The following is a 19,438-nucleotide window of genomic DNA, read 5'->3' as shown; positions in this document are numbered from 1 at the left end:
TGAGCTGCCCAGACAGCACAGCCAGAGGCCCCAGACCTGTGTGGCGTCCAGACAGCCCTGTCCTTTCCAGACAGCCCCCTCCTCAGGGCTCAGGGACCCGTCTGGCTGCTGAGCTCCCAGGAGGTCCGAGGGGTGTGACCTCCCTCCCTGCCCCCTCCCACCCCCAGGCCAGCCCAGGGCCTGCTATAAAGCTGGCCCAGCCCTGGCTCTCAGCACACCCAGCCTGGCCTGACACCCCTCCTGCTCCTCACTGCCATGTGCCCCCTGTGGCTCTGCTGGGCACTCTGGGTGCTGCCCCTGGCCGGCCCCGGGGCGGCCCTGAGCGAGGAGCAGCTCCTGGGCCGCCTGCTGCAGCGGCTGCAGCTCCGCGAGGCGCCCGTGCTGGACAGGGCGGACGTGGAGGGGCTGGCCATCCCTGCCCACGTGCGGGCCCAGTACGTGGCCCTGCTGCAGCGCAGCCGCGGGGACCGCTCCCGCGGGAAGAGGTTCAGCCAGAACTTCCGAGGTGAGGCCCCCCGCCCTGCTGCACCCCAGTCCTGGGGAGTCCGTGGTGGGGCTCGTGGGTCCCGGGGGCACTGGGAGGGGCCGAGGCCTGGGAGAAGAGGGCGGTGGGAGGCGGCCTGGCAGGACCTGGGAGTCCTGTGGTGCAGTCAGGACTTCCTGGGGCTGTGTCCACGTGGCCACTGTGGTCTGAGCCCCACCTTCAGCAAATAGGCTTAAAATCCTCTGTCACCTGTGTGCTGGTCTAGAGCAGGGGTATGACTATGTCCTACCTGTCTCCCAGCATTGTGATCGTGGAAGTGCGTCACTGTGGCTAGACATGCATAGAGTTCAACACCTGATTAATATTCAGCTGTCAGGGATGCAACCCGGTCTGCACCCTACTGCAGCCTCTCGCCTCCCCCGGGCCGGGAGCTGCCTCCTCAGCACCCACAGCTGGACCAGGCATCCCCGCCACAATGATTCTGATCCTCCACATCTCGCTGGAGGAAACCTTGTTAGCTCAGGGTCCCAGAGCTGCCCCTTCCTGCTGGGTGGAGATTGTTGCTAAACAGGCTCAGACCCAAAGGGAATTTTAACCGGGGCCAGTCTCTCCTGGCCTGGCTGCCACCTCAGTGGCCCCGCCACTCTCAGAGGTCCCCTGGTGTCCAGAGACGCCCCGCTGACCCTGCTGGTGTCCCCAGAGGTGGCCGGCAGGTTCCTGGTGTCCGAAGCCAACACGCACCTGCTGGTGTTCGGCATGGAGCAGCGGCTGCCGCCCAACAGCGAGCTGGTGCAGGCCGTGCTGCGGCTCTTCCAGGAGCCCGTCCCCGCGGCCGCGCTGCACGGGCTGTCCCCGCGCGGCGCCCGGGCCCTGGTCACCATCGAGTGGCTGCGCGTCCGCGACGACGGCTCCAACCGCACCTCGCTCGTCGACTCCAGGTGGGGGCGCGGTTTGCGCGCGGCAGCGGGGAGAGGAGCGGGAGTTGCGGGGCCAGCGCGGCGGGAGGGACGCGGGGAGGGCGGGGCCCTCGGGACACAGAGCCCGTCCCCGTCCCAGCCCTGACGCGGGCTCCGTCTCCGCGTCGTGCGTCAGGCTGGTGTCCGTCCACGAGAGCGGCTGGAAGACCTTCGACGTGACCGAGGCCGTGAACTTCTGGCAGCAGCTGAGCCGGCCCCGGCAGCCGCTGCTGCTGCAGGTGTCGGTGCAGAGGGAGCACCTGGGCCCGCCGCCCTCGGGCGCCCACAGGCTGGTGCGCTTCGCCTGGCAGGGGGCGCGGGGCGCGGGGCGCGGCGAGCCCCAGCTGGAGCTGCACACGCTGGACCTCAGGGACTACGGGTAGGCTCCGGGCTGGGCAGGGGGGGCAGGAGTAGCCTGGGTGGTCCAGACCGATGTCCCCCCCGGTCTGGCAGGCAGTGCCGACCCCCCAGGGTAAGACTGCTTCCCCACTACATGTAGGTTTCTAATGGTAGAAATATTATTTTTCAAATATTTTACGGATAAACACCTTCTGATATTTTCAGTGGATTTTTATGTTGTCATTGAGTCATACACTTTATTTATTTATTTATTTTTGAGACAGAGTCTCACTCTGTTGTCCAGACTAGAGTGCCATGGCATCAGCCCAGCTCACAGCAACCTCAAATTCCTGGGCTTAAGTGATCCTCCTGCCTCAGCCTCCCAAGTAGCTGGGACTACAGGCATGCGCCACCATGCCCGGCTAATTTTTTCTGTATATATTTTTAGTTGTCCATATAATTTCTTTCTATTTTTAGTAGAGAGGGGGTCTTGCTCTTGCTCAGGCTGGTCTTGAACTCCTGAGCTCAAAGGATCCACCAGCCTCGGCCTCCCAGAGTGTTGGGATTACAGGCCTGAGCCACCGCGCCCGACCTGAATCATACACTTTATCACAATCATCTGTGTTCACTTTACCTTTCTCCATTATTTAAGCCTTTGAAAAATATAAGCTTAAGCTGTTACTAAGGGTGAACAGCTTTCCTCCTGCCCTGGTGATTCTCTTTTCATGGGACAAGTTAGCTCTCCGGAGCAGAAAGGGGCCGGATAGGACAGGGCTACGATCAGCCGTCAGAGTCAGACAGCCTGGCTTCCATCTAGCTCTGCCTCCCACTGGTTGCCAGTCCTTAGGCGAGTCCCTGAACGGCTTTGGGTCTTGGTGTCCTCAGGTGGAACAGAGATAATGTTGGAACCTCCCTGAAGGTTCAGCTGAGCCTGAAATGCAGAGATCACCCGAGATAATACGTGTGAAATACCCGGTTCAGTATCTGACATATTGGGAGACCTTTAATAAACAGTAGCTATTTTATTATTTATATTTTGAATATGTTTATTCATTCATCCCCTATCACAAACATCCAGCTTTTTGAACATAATGAGAAATAGATCGTGAACCTCCCTCTCAAATGCCCCTGACCTCAGCACTCCCAGCTGACCTCTGACCTTGTCCTTGCCCACACAGAGCTCAAGGCGATTGTGACCCTGAGACGCCAGTGACCGAGGGCACCCGCTGCTGCCGCCAGGAGATGTACATTGACCTGCAGGGGATGAAGTGGGCCGAGAACTGGGTCCTGGAGCCCCCGGGCTTCCTGGCCTACGAGTGTGTGGGCACCTGCCTGCAGCCCCCGGATCCCCTGGCCTCCCAGTGGCCGTTTCTGGGGCCACGGCAGTGCATCCCCTCGGAGATGGCCTCGCTGCCCGTGATCGTCAGCATCAAAGAGGGGGGCAGGACCAGGTCCCAGGCGGTCAGCCTGCCCAACATGAGGGTGCAGAAGTGCAGCTGTGCCTCGGATGGGGCGCTCATGCCAAGGAGGCTCGAGCCGTAGGCGCCCGGTGCAGCCACCGAGGCCTCTGCTAGACAGTGTGCATGAAAGCAGGTCTTAATGTAGGTCTTATTTGATACTTAGCAAGTGACCCCTGTCCCATCTTAGTGCCCCTATATTACTTTTGCCCTGTGTTCTTCCATTTTTGTCCTTCTTGTCCATCGCCCATCCCAAGCACTTATATGAGTATATAATGCAGCTCCAGTGGAAATTCCTGGCCTGCTTATTAGAGGGACAGCTGAACAATGGACAGATTAGATTGTCAGCTGGGAGTTTCTGTTCCTTGGCAAATTCTCCACCGAGTATGGAACAACAAAACTCCATGACGAGAACTGGGAAATTAGAGCTCATTTACTCTATTACATGATGAATTAAAATAAAACCAAAAGTTCCCTGTTTCCCCTAGGCAGGGAGGATGTCTAAAAAAGAACCCCCATTCCCCAAATACTGACCAATTCTAGAGTTCTGCGAACACACCTAGGTCCCCATTCCCCTGAGAGTGTGGTAAGGGGGAGGGTGAAGGGCTTCAGGCTGAGGGGAGTGGACAGGGAACCAAGACACCTGGTACCTGGATCTGATGGGGTCACATGCGGGGACCTCAAACAGATGCAGAAGGCTTTGGGTCACCATCTCCTCTTAAAAAAGAGGAGTTGGGCTTCAGCTCTAAGATCTCATTGCCCTGGGGATCAGGCAGCACCTAATTCTGCTCCCGCTCTCCAGAGACCGAGCCTCACCTGTGCATATTTAGGTTATTTTCCCCACTGTTTTAGAGAATTTATCACCGGAAACCAGAAGTATTGACGTGGTTTTTTAATTTAGCAAATACAATTAAATATAGATAATCCGAAGATATAAAAGTGATGTTTCACTCTGTGTCTCTGTATTTAATTTCTAATACTCTTTACCTAGGAGAGAAGGGAGCAATAATGGGGCATGGGGGCAACCTAATGATGTGAAGAAAGGACCTGCAACTTCTAGGGGGCGCTGAAGACTCTAATTTAGATTAGGCTTTCCTTTATGATATTGATATTTCCCCCCCCCCCCCCCCCGCACAACTCCCATTCCAAAAATACTATTGTAAACAATCATTCACATATGCCTTTAGAAAGCACTTTAACCCCGAGGATAGTGGGGACGGGCATGGGTGCTGGTAGGGCAGTGCTATGGCAAGCTAACAGTGGCTGAGCATTCGGTATGAACCAGGGAGCTGGGCTAGGCAACATCACATACATCCCTTAATTCTTGCAACTATTCCTTGAAGGATGGCTGGGGCCATCGTTGAAAGTCGCTGGGTTCAAACTACAGGCCTCTCCTCTCCTCAACTTTAGCCCAACGGAACTTCACAGGCATCAGACATAATTGCCTGTGAAGTGTATACGTATAGAAAATAACAGTGTAAGGCATACACCAAAAATATCTGCAGGAAACCATCCTTAGGAAGTATGATTGTGGATGATTTTGACTTTCTCATTCTTACTTCTTTCGTATTTTCCAAATTTTCCTCGATATGCACGGACCGTTTTTCTAATCAAAAACAGTTACAGAAATACAGCATTATTTTGCTCAACAGTAAGTGTTTGGTCTTCACTTTTCAGGGTGCAGACACTGAGGCCCTGGGGACTTGCTCAGGGAAGCTCAGAGAAAGCGAACCCCAGCTTGGGGTGGGGGTGTGGATTATACGGAAGGGGCTGTAGAAAAGCTGGTAGAGACCGCGGGGAACTAAGGGTCTCCGGCTCTTCTGACTCCTCCAGGGACGCCACTTCCTTCCTCTGTACTTTGCTCTGTCACTTGTTACTGCGGCTCCTTACTACCTTTGCTACTGATGGAAAAGGAAACAGCACATTTGCGGAGCTTTTTAAAGCAAGTGGCAGCGAGGGGGCGGGAGGGATGGGGGTCTGGAAGAGTCGGAGACCTGCTTAGACTTTTAGCCAGGCCTCAGGCAGCCGCTAACTTCCTGAACAGAGGAACTGGTCCCCCTTGCGATCTAGGGAGGCAAATTCGGTGACCCACGCAAGTTCAGGTAAATAAAACGCGGCCGCCCCCGCCGCCTCTACGCGCTCCCATTTGAACCGACGCCAGCGCCAGAAATAACATCAGTCTGACCCGGGCTGCGCCTCAGCCCCGAGCCCCAGGCGGGGCCGGGACGGCGACCTCGGCCCTCCGGTGGGCGTCTCGGGCTCCGGGCCGGCGGGGTTCCGCGTCTCACCAAGGCGAAGGCAGGGGCTTCCGGAGCTCCCGCCCGAAGTTCCGCCTGCCAGTCGGGAGCGCAGGAGGCGGGCGTGCGGCCCCGGCCCGGCCGCGGATTGGTCGGCCCGGAGCTCCTGGCCTTGGATTGGCCGCCCTGGCGGGGCGGGGCCACGTTGCCTAGGGCGCCGTCTGCTGCGCGGGCGCTGCCGGGTGAGACCCGCCGTGGGGTCCGGCGGAGGGGAGTCCCGCCAGGCCCCACCCGGAAGCTGCCCGGAAGTCCCGGTCCTCGGCGCGCCGTCGGCGGCCCCCAGAACAGCCCGCCGCCGGCCAGTGGGGTCTTCGGGCCCGCGCTGAGCGGGTTCCCGCGGCTGCCAGGAGACGCGAGGCGGGGACCATGAGCGTGGGCTTCATCGGCGCCGGCCAGCTGGCCTGCGCGCTGGCGCGGGGCTTCACGGCCGCAGGCAAGCGCGTGGAGGCGGGAGGCGGGTTCGCGGCGGGTCCCTACGCCTGATCTGTGGTCTGCCCTCCACCCCGCCAGCATGAATGAAGGAAGGAATGAATGAAAGGGGAATTTACATCCGGTGGGGGAGAGGAGATTCTTGTTAAGCAGCAAGCGGGGCTTATGCCCGCGGAAAGGATGGAGGCGGCAGGGAGGCTGGTACAGTTAGAGCCGCTGTGGGTTTTGATTCTGCTTTCCCGGGGAAAGCATGGGAGCGAGGTGAGCCACGATGCTCAGCGGAAAAGCTCTATCTGTCTTCCGTAGGCATCCTGTCGGCTCACAAGATCATGGCCAGCTCCCCAGAAATGGACCTGCCCACGGTGTCCGCGCTCAGGGTAGGTGGAGCCGAGGGGTGCGGGGAAGAGGGTGGAGGCCCAGGAAAAGGATGACCTGAGACGCGCTGAGCCCAGCTGGCACCTGGTCCCAGGTGCTGGTCTTTGGCGGGTGCTGAACTCCCACTGGGAACATCACAATCCTTCCCGCTTCTCTGGGGCAGCTCAGTGTCACCAGAGCACCCAGGTGGACAGACTTGGGGTCAAATCCAGACACTGGCGTGATTAGAGAATGAACTGTGGTAATTGTGTGTGGAAAGCTCCCCGCCCATAGTAGGTACCCAATAAATATTCATTTTTCGTCATTGACTGGTTGTGTGACCTTAAAGTATTCAGCCACTTTGAGGCTCAGTTTCCCCCTTTACAACAGCAGCCACTTTGCTGTTATTCGGAGGCACGAATGAACGTGTTGGGAAAGAATCCAACGAATTAGTTGTTCTGCTCTCCAAAAACCTAATATCCTGTCTTCGCTCTCAACCTGGGTGGTGGGGGAGAGGATGGCTAATGAGGCCGGTGACAGGCACTGGAGGGTCCTGCTTCTCAGTTTGGAGTTCTAGAGGGACGGGTGGCCTCCAGCCCAGCCCTGGGCCACACGGAGGCTGTGCCGTCTGATGAAAAGTGGCTGCGGTTGGGATAGGGCCCGAGTCAGCTCTGCTTCTGACCACGGGGTGCTAGCATTTCACCTTTCCCGGCACCACTCCCCCCATGGAGCCTTCTTACCTGGCAGAGGGGTGCCTTGGGTGCCAGAATATTGGTGGGCAAGAGGGGACAGCCACTCCCTGGTTACCATGGGGAAGCGTATCATGCCCAGTGTCTGTGCTTACCTGCCCAGTAGCAGCAGTGGTAAACTTAGTGTCAGTTGGGCTGGGGCCACAGGGCAAGGGATTCCAGGCTGCAGCTGGCAGAGTGGGCTTGGCAGAGGGTCAGCTGCCCGCCGGGAGGCCTGGGCTTAGCCAGGCTGCCCTGTGAGCCCGGAGTCTCTTCTTGCAGAAGATGGGCGTGAACCTGACGCGAAGCAACAAGGAGACAGTGAGGCACAGTGATGTCCTGTTCCTGGCCGTGAAGCCGCACATCATCCCCTTCATCCTGGATGAGATTGGGGCCGACGTGCAAGCCAGGCACATCGTGGTCTCCTGTGCGGCCGGCGTCACCATCAGCTCTGTGGAGAAGGTGCCCGTCTCAACCCTGCCGCCCCTTGTGTGGGGGGAGGGGTGGCCTGAGGGTGGACGCTACCGGGTGGGTGCCGGTAGGAGCCGTGGCCTGGCCACTCACTCAGCCCTCTCTCCGGCCACAGAAGCTGATGGCTTTCCAGCCGGCCCCCAAAGTGATCCGCTGCATGACCAACACACCTGTGGTCGTGCGGGAGGGCGCCACAGTGTACGCCACGGGCACGCACGCCCTGGTGGAGGACGGGCAGCTGCTGGAGCAGCTCATGCGCAGCGTGGGCTTCTGCACTGAGGTGGAGGAGGACCTGATCGACGCCGTCACCGGGCTCAGCGGCAGCGGGCCTGCCTACGTGAGGCCCTCGTGTGCTCGCTGGGCCTTCCGGGAAACCCGGGTGGCAGGATGGGCCGGTGGCAGGCTTGGGCTGGGGGCAGCACACACCGCTTGGGCATGGCTGGCTGGTGGAGGAGGTTGACCCTTGGAGCTAGTGCCAGATGTGAGAAAGAGCAGACCCTGGGGAGGGCCCTCGAGTGCCCGCTGCCTGGGGCTCAGCGAGTGTCTCCACAGGCGTTCATGGCCCTGGACGCGCTGGCTGACGGCGGGGTGAAGATGGGCCTGCCGCGGCGCCTGGCAGTCCGACTGGGGGCCCAGGCCTTGCTGGTCAGTATCTTTGCCCTGCACGTTCGGGACCAGGGTGTGGGATGGGGGTTCTTGCGGGTCACTGAGCTGGGGTTGGTTGGGAATCTGGGATAGGGATTGGGCAGCAGAGTGGGCATGGGGAAGCCTGTCCCCAGGTGCACAGTAAGTTCCTCTTCTGCCATGCCCTCCCTGTCCTAGGGAGCTGCCAAGATGCTGCTGGACTCGGAGCAGCATCCAAGCCAGCTCAAGGACAATGTCTGCTCCCCGGGGGGAGCCACCATCCACGCCCTGCACTTTCTCGAGAGTGGGGGCTTCCGCTCTCTGCTCATCGATGCGGTTGAGGCCTCCTGTATCCGAACACGGTGAGTCTGCCTCGCTCTCCTCTGCGCCAGCCGCCGCCGGGCCGAGCTGGGCGCCGTCTTGTGGAACCTGCTGTGTCTGGTCCTATTAGCAGAGCAGAAGTCTGTGCTCTATTAATAACCATGACTTATTAGGCTTGGTTTAGCTAAGAGATTGCAGGCCGTACTCCACTGAATTCTCACTGTTCTGATAGCCGGGATTAACTTTGATTTAAAGATGGGGAAGTTGAGGCTCAGAGACAATTTTCTCAGGGTCGAACAGCTAACAAGTGATGGACGTAGGATTCAACTTCACGTCTATGACTCCAAACCATGTCATTTTCCACACACACTCCCCATACGACCACAGATACTGCCTGGAGCTCTATGTCTAGCTTGGATCTAATGAGATAAATAAGACAAACCCATACTCAATTAAACAGTACTTCCAAGAAGCTTGGGGGAATGTCCATGCTGGAGTTCGAACTTGGTGGTGTCACATAACAGGGTTACGTGGGTGGGGACGACTCACAGAGCTCTGGCTCCAGGGCTTATTCCCTCCCTTCCCCTCTCCTGGGGCTTTGTCTGCAGAGAGCTGCAGTCCATGGCGGACCAAGAAAAGATCTCCCCCGCTGCCCTTAAGAAGACCCTCCTGGACAGAGTGAAGCTGGAATCCCCCACGGTTGCCACGCTGGCCCCCTTCAGCCCTGGGAAGCTCCTGACAAGAAGCCCAGCCCCGGGGGGCAAGAAGGAGTGAGGCAGCCTCACCCTCCTCTCTGTGACCCAGAGCCCTCGATTGGGCCCCCTTCGCCCCTCCCCAGCCAGCTGTGCGAGGAGAGGGCAGGCTCAGGTAGTTTTCACATCCTTGTGATAAAATCTCCAATCTGATCAGACCAGGCAGCGCTAGTTTCCTCTCCTGTCCCACACTGGATGCTTTGTGAGGCTTGTCACATGTTCTGAAGGTCATTGCTGGAAGCCAGACAGGGCCCTGTGCACCTCCCACTGCTGTCGCAGGGAGGGAGGGGCCCAGCTGGGGGTGGGGGCTGGGGAAGGCCCGGGGAAGACCTTCAGCTGGGCTCCTCCACCTGGAGCCCACAGCAGGACTGGTTGGATGCCAAGGCAAGGAGGAGAGAGAGAAAACACGAAAAGGGCTTTTCTCTGAACTGGTAAACGGAAAAGAAGGGAGCAACTTAATCATCACCATCAAAGGTGTACAGAATTAGACTACGCTTGTGTTTAACCCCTGCTTCATCGGTGTGCCATTTAAAGAGTGGTGTTCATTGCTAAGTCTAGCTGCTTTAATAAAGGTTGTTTTTTAATATCCTGCTTGTCTTAATCTTAAATAATCATGCTAGAGAGCTCAAGGCCCTTAGCAGTCCTCCCTGGTCTGTGGGAGGGCGCTGTCTGAGGGCAGCAGGTGGGGGTGGGAGGCATGGGGGGGCCGGCCCTGAGAGCGCCAGCCCTGCCCAGGGTCGGGACCAAGACCTCGTGCCCTAGGAGGGGCCCGGGCCCGTGCTGGAGAGCAGCCAAGTGGCCGCAGCCCAGACACACAGGAGAGAACTAGGAGCTGCTGTTTTCCTGCCTTTCTAGAAGATGTCGAGGCCTAGAGCGGGCAAGCAGCTTACCCCGGTTGTGCCATGGGTCAGCGCTGGGGCCGTCTCTGTCCTCAGGCTCCAACTCTCCGTCTTCCTGGAAGCCAGGCTGGGGGGTGCCGTGCGTCCGCCCGAGCCTGCAGTTTCCCGCGTGGGCTGGTGTGTGCGCCCACAGGGCTCAGCAGTGGGAGGGAGGCGCACGAGGTTTCTGCCTGGAGCCATGGAAATGATTTAAAGTAAGATCACGGTGGTCGCACAACTCTGCATCCGTGGTCATTGAATTGTACACTTAGAATAGGTGAATTTTACAGTATGTAAATCATACTCGATAAAGCTTTTAAAAAATGAAATAAGCTGCCCAAATTTTAATTAGGTAGGAAGCGGTGCCAGGATTCAAATCCATGTCTGATACCAAATCCTGACCTCTCTGTACTGGGCCTGCCGGCCAGCCATGCTAAACGACAAGAGACTGTTCCCCACATTGTCCCCTCCTTCCCCCGCCAGAGCACCCCCTTCCCAGGCCGAAATCCACCAACATACGTTCACTGAGGACCTACTCACCGCCAGGCCCCGGCTACGCCTCGGCGCATGGGGTCGGCCTGGCCAGGGCGAGTGCTCTCCTGCCGAGGACAGCTGCCTCGGTCAGACCAAGGGTGGCTGGGGCCAGTCCTCCTTCAGAGAGGGTGAGGAAAGGGTCATCCCTTCCCAGGACCTCAGGCCTGTCTGGGGCTGGGTCTGGGGGAGGCGGCCGTCCCCCTCCCAGCTGCCCACCTTGCAGGGCTCACCGGCCCTTGGGTGGGAGCTGTGGCAGTCGGAGTCAGGGCCGGTATCCCCCTGAGGCAGCCGGGGAGCCCCCGGTCTGTCAGACCCGCTTCTAGAGCTTGTATTCCAGTCCCACCAGCACCTGAGCCCCCAGCAAAGCCCCCAGACGCCCCTGCACCAGTCGGCGCTGGGGCTGAGCGCAGCCTTCTAACTAAATATTTGCCAAGCGCTCCTCTGTGCCGAGCGCCCTGGGAGGCCTGGGTGTGCCCCAGTCAGTGAGACTGTCCCTGTTCCGAGTGCTGGGAACAGATGTGGGCACAGGTGTGCCAAGCAGGGGAGGGGAGAGGAGGCCGCCTGGAGGCTGAGCGACAGGAAGTGTTCTGCCGGGAAAGGCCGTCTCAGTCTGTCCACCCGCTCTCGGCTGCATGAGAATAGGCCTTGGGCCTGGAACATTCCCTACCAAGAATCCTCAAGCTTGTGCTGGACTTGTCACCTTGTGTGGCAACATCCTCCCTGTTTCGGACTCAGTGCGTGTTCTTTTGTTCTGTGTAAGCGTGTGCATCACACGGCACCCAGCCAAGCCGCTACTACGTTCGTCCCCTTTGGGGAGGGGACAGGATCTTTCTGCTGCAGCACAGAGGGGCGCGTGCAGGCCAGTGGCCCTGTGTCGCCAGCCAGGAGGGACCTGCTGGCCACAGGGGACTGACGCCCACCACTAAAGCTGGTCTCGCTGTCTCCTCCATGTGGGTACAGTGGTGGCGTGGCCAGTGCTGTGTTTTGTTTTCCTTGGCAACTCCAATAACAAGATTGAGCGAGCAGAAGTGCCGGCATTTCTGCTCCTGGTAACAGGGAGCAGACGCCACCTGCTCCGTGCCCTGCCCGCCCCGTTCCCGGTCCCCAGGGCTCCTCCCCCTGGGCAGCCGGGCCTAGGGCAGCCCCGCATCCCACCCCACAGCGGCCTTCCCTTCCCACCCCAGAAAAACACTTACCTGTTGCCTTCACTGTGCTCTCTGCATACACAGTGCGGGCAAAAACTTCTGCCTCAACTATTAGTGACAGTTTCTTTGGGGAACTGGGATTGAAGTTGACTTCCCACTTGATTTCTCTGTTTATCTGTTGGTCACGATAAGCAGACGTGATTTTGGTAGTTAAAAGATTTAAAATTTTTTTCCCCACTGCTCCCCACTCATAAGCCACTTGCGATCACAAACACCCCCTCCTCCGTCCCCTGTCTGCGTATGTCCCCTGCAACTGTCACTAGGCAACGCTCTCCGGAGAAACACGCCGTGCTTTCCCTCAGCACCCGGGCTGTAGACACAGGCCTTTCTGCACGTCTGATCAGGGATTCGTACTTGCGAAGCCTTCACCTCCGCTCCACTCTTACCAATAAACCAGACAGAACGCAGCGTGGACGTGGCCATTGTGTGAAACCAGCAGCATTTTGAAAATCAAACGCACCTTTTCCAAGGTCCAAGGCGGGGCGGATAGTCCACCACCTTTATGAAAGGGGAAAGTCTGAAATTGGATAAAGGAGGATACGCAAGAAACCCATAAAAGGGGTACCCGGCTGCGGGGGCAGCGGGAACGTGGCAGGGGAGGGCGGGGCAGGAGCAGGACATTTCGCTGCACACCTTTTGCAGCGCATTGATTGAGGAGCCGCACAGAGGATGGCCGAGTCACGAAATGCGTTTGGACAGCAGGTGCACGGCGCACGGAGGTCGGTGGGGGCTGCAGCACGCAGGATCCGTGATCTTGTTTCATCTTTAATTGATTCATCACGAGTAGTTACCATCTCCCCGTTTTACTGGCGAGAGAACTGAGCCCTGGGGAAGTCAGGAGCACGGCCAGCAAACGGACAGGCCTGGCTGCCCGTCCAGGTATGTCGAAAACCGAGACCCGCTTGGGAAGGGCTGCTGTCCCCTGCTGTGACTGAGGGACCCTCGGGCAGGAACAAGCCTGAGTGAGAAACTGAGGCAGAGGGGGGCCTGGGAAGGAGACCCAGCAAACAGACGGGGCCAGGACTGGCCTCCGTAGGCCTTCAGTGGGGACGGGGACTTCGAGTCACTGGGAAAGCTGCTCTGAGAAGTAGATATTTTCATTTTTTTCTGTTTTATAGCATCAAATTGCTACTGCCAAATTCCGCCATTCCTACTGCCTTTTGACTAAGGGAAAGGAACAAGAAATGAGCATTTTTGGAGTTGCTTCCAATGTCATTGCCAGTGTCCTGGAATAATGCTCTGTCCCTTTGCCCCAAGCAGATGTGTCTCTCTGCTGAGCTGCCCTGGGCCCTGCTGGCTCCTCCTCTCTAACCTGCCAGCTCCTTCCCCCACGCCCGGCCACTGTGGCCCTTAGTGTCCCCCACGCCCGGCCACTGTGGCCCTGGGTGTCCGGGTGGTTATAATAGTTATTGTCTCGTGAACACAATTCTCTGCTCCACACCAGCGCTTCTGAGCTGACAAGGTGCTGTCACTGTGGCATCCGGTAGGATTCCCACCAGGACCCTGGGAGGCGGGGAGGGACAGGGGGGACCCCATCTGACAGGTGAAGGCGACTGTGGGAGGTGGCGCCAAAACCCCAGCCCCCACGTCCGAGCCCTCTTTCCAGTGTTCCCCGCTCAACTCACGGACGAGCTCCCAGACCCTCGAGGACTGCACTGGTGGCTCCTAAAAGTGTCCCTTACGCAGCCAGGGCCCTGTCGCCCAGCGGCCGGGAGAGGCCCCCTGAGCCACGAGAGGGCGCCAGGCATCACCTGCTGAGTCCCCAGCCCGGTGACCCGGGGAGAAGCCAGAACAAAGACCGGGCTCGGTGCCCACCTGCCAGTCCTGGCTGGCAGCTTCGTGTGTTCACAGAACCAAGCGGCTCAGTGCTGGGGAGAGAGGAAAGTGCTCGAATCCGTCCTCTGCTTCCTCCACGCAGCCTTTGCCTCTGCCCCTTGGCAGTGCCCTGCGCGGGCTGGAGAGCAGGACAGCCCTCCTGGCTGACCGCAGACCTGGGTCCCTTCCCCTGGCGTCCTGGGCTGAGGGACGTGAGTGGTGTCAAGTGCCCACCGTGCCTTGGCTTCTCGTAGGTTCTCTGAGCCAATACACAGCCAGCCTGGCTCAAGATGGGCCCGGAAGTCAGATCACTTACTGTGACCTGGGCGAATCACCACCCTCCAGAGACTTATTTGGCAAAGTGAGGATGACAACAGTCGCCACCTGGGACGGCTGAGATGCGATTAACTGAGATAAAGGGCTGGGCTTGGTGTCTGGCAGGAAGTGAGCGCTAATAACCCAATAACCGGAGGCCACTGTTGGGTTTATCATATTTGTTAAGGAATCTGTGATCCTTAGCGGGAGGTTAACCAGCAGGACAGGACGCAAAGCCAGGGGGACAAGACTCAGGCTCCCCAGCAGGACAGGACGCAGAGCCAGGGGGACAAGACTCAGGCTCTGCTCTGGGGAGACTCGTGCCCCTGTGCTCAGGCACCTCTGGTTCCCAAGCCACACTGATGCCAGCCTTTTTTTTTTTTTTCTTCCTTTTTTTGACACAGAGAGACAGGGTCTCACTCTGTCACCCAGGCTAGAGTGCAGTGGCGTCATGATAGCTCACTGCCACCTCCAGCTCCTGGGCTCAAGTGATCCTCCTGCCTCAGCCTCCTGAATAGCTGGGACTACAGGCGTGTGCTCCACCACACCCAGCTAATTTTTAAACTTTTTGTAGAGATAGAGTCTCGCTATGGTGCTCGGGCTGGTCTTGAACTCCTGGGCTCAAGAGATCCTTCCGCCTCAACCTCCCAAAGTGCTGGGATTACAGGTGTGAGCCGGCATGCCTGGGTGCCTATCGTTTTTAATTAAGGGAAAGGGAAAGGGAGCGGAAACTAGCATTTATTAATTGACTTCCCTTTCCAACCTCATTCCCCTCTGCTCCGCAGAGCTCTGTCTGAGCCGCAGACCCGTCCTCACTGGTGCAATCCTCCTGCTTTTGCTCACCGAATTTTCTCCACCAGAAACGCCTTCTCCTTATCTTTTCTGCCTCTCTGAATGTGACAGACCCTCACCCCCCACCCTAAACCTCGGAATCAGTCTCTGTGGGGGTTCCGCAGGCAACTCCGACCCTCAGCCAGGTGTGAGAACCACCACCTGGCACAGCCCTTGGAGCCAGACAGATGCTCGTTAAACTGGCTTGCGCTGACTGTGGCCGCAGCCGACGGTCCCAGCGTCCAAGGAGACAGGCCAGCAAGAAGGCAGAGCAGGAGCGCTGTATCATGACCGGTCAGTACATGTGTATAAGATCGGCAGCACATACGATGCAGAATATTCACGTGCCAGGACCCCGGATGTTATGGTGTCCATGTCCTGGGACACTCAGGGCCAGTCCTGGGAAATAGAGGCCCAGGGCACCCTGGAGGTGAGGGGCACAAGAGGGCAGAGAGAGGAGCTGGCCTTCCTATAACCTTGGCCTTGCTCTGCTGTGCGAGGATTAACTGAGATGAAGTGCGAGAAACACCTGCCTCCCCAACACCTGCATTTACTCATCCATTCATTTATTCCATCCTCGCTTCCTGAGCACCCACCGCGCGCCAGACCCGGAGCTGCCAGTACAGCCAGGCCGGTCGTGTTGCTCCCTGGTGGGGTTCTGATCTGGTGGGGAAAGTGGGGGGATAAAGAAACCACTGCAAATTCCACCCGACCGGGCGATACATTGAGGCAATAAGGAGGGCCGGGAGTGCAGTGAGTGGCTCGTGCCTGCACTCAGCTGCCCGGGAGGCTGAGTCGGGAGGATCGAGCCCGGGAGTTCAAGACCAGCCCGAATGATACAGTGAGACTCCATTTAAAAGAAAACCAGAGGGCCGGGCGCGGTGGCTCACGCCTGTAATCCTAGCACTCTGGGAGGCCGAGGCGGGTGGATCGCTCAAGGTCAGGAGTTCGAGACCAGCCTGAGCAAGAGCGAGACCCTGTCTCTACTAAAAATAGAAAGAAATTATATGGACAACTAAAAATATATATAGAAAAATTAGCCGGGCATGGTGGCGCATGCCTGTAGTCCCAGCTACTCAGGAGGCTGAGGCAGGAGGATCGCTTCAGCCCAGGAGTTTGAGGTTGCTGTGAGCTAGGCTGACGCCACGGCACTCTAGCCTGGGCAACAGAGTGAGACTCTGTCTCAAAAAAAAATAAATAAATAAAAAAGAAAAGAAAACCAGAGCGAGCGCTGGGTGCAGGGCGGTGGTGTGTAGGAAGACGGGGCAAAGAAGGGGATGTTGGATGTAGGTTTGCGAAGATGATTTGGGGGCGTTTTCCAGCTAGAAAAGAAGTGTCAAAGGGCAAGGGCGCAGAGGACTGGCACCCCGGGCAACCGGCACTGCCTGTGCCCACGTAGAGTGGTGGGAGCCAGGGCCCAGCGTCGGTAAAGCCGTTCCCGTGGGGGCGTGAAGAGCGAGGAAGGTGGGCTCGCGGGGCAGGGCCGTGTGGCTGGACGGCAGGTGAGGCTGCACTAGGCTTGGCCCCGTGGAAGGCAGGTGTAGCCACTGGAAATTCTTAAGCAGGAAGGGATCAGGCCGGATTGTTGTTTAGGAAGGAAAACTCTGGAAGTGGTGGAAAGCAGAGGCTTGAGTTTTACAGACGTCTGGGTAAGAGATGAGGGAGGCTAGTTGAGCAGGGCGATCCACAGGCTTAAAGGGAGGAAGAGAGGGGGCCCGGGAATGCAGGGGGCTCCCAGGACAGGGGGCAGCGGAGGCCTTGCGGTTGGCAGGCGACGCCATCTGGTGAGCTGGGCGCGGTGAGTACAGCTGCGCTCCTGACCCCGGAACCTGGAGAGACAGGAGGCTGCTCCGGTGGCAATCAGCAAGTCAGACATGCGTCAGACAAAGGTCAGTCAGTGTGGCCGTGGAGGGCCCCGCTGGTCATGCCCGGCGGGGCTGTGGTGTCTTCACTGGGGAGCGCAGGCTGCCACCCACAGTGTCCCTCTGCTGTGGGGGACCCGCCGCAGGAAGCTGAAGCCGGATGTGGGAAAAGGAGAGGCTGGTCCCACCGCAGCCCTGGGCACCAGCTCCCTTCATCACTGATGTGTTAGTTCACTTTTAATTACAGAAACAAAGTGACAGAGCCTCCCAGAATGAGCCAGAAATAGTCAGCTTTTTAATTGGATTTTTGTTCTCCTGAAGGACAGCCTTAGGGCCAACGCCACGGAGCATGCCGGGGCCTAGGGGACGAGGAAGCCTGGGCCCGGGGGAGGTGGGTGGATCCTGTGACCTGGACACTTGACTCCAGTCCATCCACCTCGGCAGGCCTCGGTTTCCCCATCTGTGAAATGAGCCGTTGCACCAAAGCTTCCTCTCCAGCACTAAACCTCCCTGAGCTCTGAACAGCTCCTCGCCCCCTACACGGCCAGCTTTGCGGTTCTCTGATCTCGCTTCCATTTCTGAGCTTTTATCTGTTACTGTAACGATAAAAATATCCTCCTTACCTCCCTGGCCCTGATTCTGTCCAGGGCTGGGGATGGGTTTCTCTTCCTGCCTCTCTCGGTTCTTCCCTGTCCCCTCTGGCTTCCTCCTTCTCTCCCCCTAAGCCTCTGGGCTCTAGTTACTTCCCAGAGCTTTTCCTCTGCCCCCAGCCCAAGCTCTGCCCTAACCCTCCACAGCTGTGCCATCTCTCCCCACCCCCCGTCACCTCCTGCTGCCAAAGGCCCCACTGCTGAGCTCCACAGGGTCACGGTGTGGCTCCCTGGACTTCCCCCGGGCTCTTCAGACTGACCCTGTGCAGTCTTCCTCCCACTCCCCATCCCCCCACCTGCTGGGCCTCACCCCTTCCCTGCCTCAATTAGTGCCACCACTTGCCCGGTCTGTGCCGTGGGTCCGGGGAAGTGCAAGGTCTGGACCTGGAACCAGACGGAAGGGCCTTGACTTAGGACGAGGAAGGACGCTCTTCTTAGCTCTCCCCAAATAGCTTGATCCACCTTCTTCAGGCACATTGTGCAGCTTTGTGGCTCCAAAAGAATGGGGACAGATACTTACCTTTGAAATTGCAGGACCTCTGTCCCTCAGGCCCAGGGGGCAGGATCAGGATGTCCTGGTTATGAGTTGGTGCCAGAGCCAGGTCAGATCTAGGTCCCCAGACTCTCACCCCAGGGGTCTTGCTGGGCTGACGCGGATGCCGTGCCCCCTCCCCAACCTCCCAACCCCTGGCCTTGCCGGGGGCTTCCTGGGGCTGGAAGACAGCTGGTTTCAGCAGGGACCTGTTGTCACAGGGCCGAGGGATGCCAGGCCTCCGGGGCTGCCCCTCACAGGCCAGGTCCATGACAAATGCAGCAGGCGCCCTCCTGTCAGGAGATGCTCTGGGAGTTCCTGGATGGCCAGAGGCCCTCCCGCATCTAGAGACAAAACACTTAAAGGCTTATTTTCCAGAGGAGGAGATGAAGTCGAGACACATCCCGCGGGTGCAGGGCCAAACGGGGCTGCTGCGTGGACTCTGAATCCTATTCCCGCTGGAACTGAGCCCTGGACAGGTCCAGAAACTTCCCCGTCCACAACAGGCCCGCTGACTAAGGGACAGCCCTGCCTCCAGCGGGGGCTTGGTGCTCAGAGGGCTCCCAGGGTGGGGAACCGGCCAACCCTTCTCAGTCCTGGCACACCTTCCTTGGCAGGAGCCTGGCAGCGTTTAACACCAATGGGTTTGCCCAGAGAGGAGCCCAAACCGCCGCTCATCTCTCTCCTAGTGGTTTAGAGCTGAAAGGCATCCTCGTTTTACAAAGAAATTGAGGTGGAGAGTTCAGCAAGTTCGCACAGCTGAAATGCCCATCCTTCAATTCATTCATGCATTCAACAACTATTGAGGGCCGGGCGCGGTGGCTCACGCCTGTCATCCTAGCACTCTGGGAGGCCGAGGCAGGAGGATCGCTCGAGGTCAGGAGTTCGGGACCAGCCTGAGCAAGAGCGAGACCCCCCGTCTCTACTAAAAATAGAAAGAAATTAGCTGGACAGCTAAAAATATATAGAAAAATTAGCCGGGCATGGTGGCACATGCCTGTAGTCCCAGCTACTTGGGAGGCTGAGGCTTAAGCCCAGGAGTTTGAGGCCAGCATGAGCAACACAGCCAGGCCCTGTCTTTAAAAAAAAAAAAAAAAAATTAGCTGACCCTGCAAAGATCTGGACGCAGAGCTTTGCAAGCAGAGAGAACAGCTTGTGCAAAGGCCCTGCGGTGAAACTGGCACGTCATGTTTGGGGAGAGTAAAAAGGCCTGTGTGGATGCTTCTCAGGGAGCAGGTGAGGAGAGAGGTCAGCCTGGGCTTTAAAGGTCATGGGAAGATATTTTAATTTTATCCAAAGTGTAACAAGAAGCCATTGGAGAGGTTTTTTTTTTTTTTTAAAGACTTTAATCATATATATATTTTTATTTATTTCTATGCTTATGGGACTATTTGGAAAAAGACTTTATTTTTTAGAGCAGCTTTAGGTTCACAGCAAAATTGACAGGAAAGCACAGAGAGTTCCCGTATGTCCCCAGCTCCCTCACACGCATAATCTTCCCCGTTATTGACACCCCCTCCCCCCGAGCACCTGGTACATTTGTCGCCATGGATGGACCTGCGCTGACACCTCACCGTCACCCGGAGCCTACGTTAGGGGTCACT

The 19,438-nt window shown here is 58.0% G+C and overlaps 2 protein-coding genes across 5 annotated transcripts; both read left to right on the top strand.

Moving 5' to 3' along the window:
• The first annotated feature begins 255 nt into the window (after positions 1 to 255).
• Positions 256 to 3,334, top strand: LOC138393384 (left-right determination factor 2). Of its 2 annotated transcripts, XM_069484515.1 has the most exons (5): positions 256 to 505; positions 1,185 to 1,231; positions 1,304 to 1,422; positions 1,577 to 1,819; positions 2,958 to 3,334. In XM_069484515.1, exons 1-5 carry the CDS (start codon positions 256 to 258, stop codon positions 3,319 to 3,321), a joined length of 1,023 nt encoding a protein of 340 aa, XP_069340616.1. In that variant the 3' UTR covers positions 3,322 to 3,334. The 2 variants fall into 2 exon arrangements, with proteins under 2 accessions (XP_069340616.1, XP_069340615.1); XM_069484514.1 differs by having other exon boundaries at positions 1,185 to 1,422.
• A 2,382-nt stretch (positions 3,335 to 5,716) lies between these two features.
• Positions 5,717 to 9,765, top strand: PYCR2 (pyrroline-5-carboxylate reductase 2). 3 transcript variants are annotated; one of them, XM_069484613.1, is made up of 7 exons: positions 5,717 to 5,966; positions 6,269 to 6,339; positions 7,327 to 7,506; positions 7,631 to 7,852; positions 8,068 to 8,160; positions 8,338 to 8,501; positions 9,069 to 9,765. In XM_069484613.1, the coding sequence occupies exons 1-7, from the start codon at positions 5,900 to 5,902 to the stop codon at positions 9,232 to 9,234; spliced, it is 963 nt and encodes a 320-aa protein (XP_069340714.1). In that variant the 5' UTR covers positions 5,717 to 5,899; the 3' UTR covers positions 9,235 to 9,765. The 3 variants fall into 3 exon arrangements, with proteins under 3 accessions (XP_069340714.1, XP_069340717.1, XP_069340715.1); XM_069484616.1 differs by lacking the exon at positions 7,631 to 7,852; XM_069484614.1 differs by lacking the exon at positions 8,068 to 8,160.
• The last annotated feature ends 9,673 nt before the right edge of the window (positions 9,766 to 19,438 follow it).

This window comes from Eulemur rufifrons, chromosome 11 (genome assembly GCF_041146395.1).
Source record: "Eulemur rufifrons isolate Redbay chromosome 11, OSU_ERuf_1, whole genome shotgun sequence".
NCBI classification, from domain to species: Eukaryota; Metazoa; Chordata; class Mammalia; order Primates; family Lemuridae; genus Eulemur; species Eulemur rufifrons.
The sequence above is the reverse complement of the archived record's forward strand: the minus strand, read 5'-3'. Positions and strand labels throughout refer to the sequence as shown.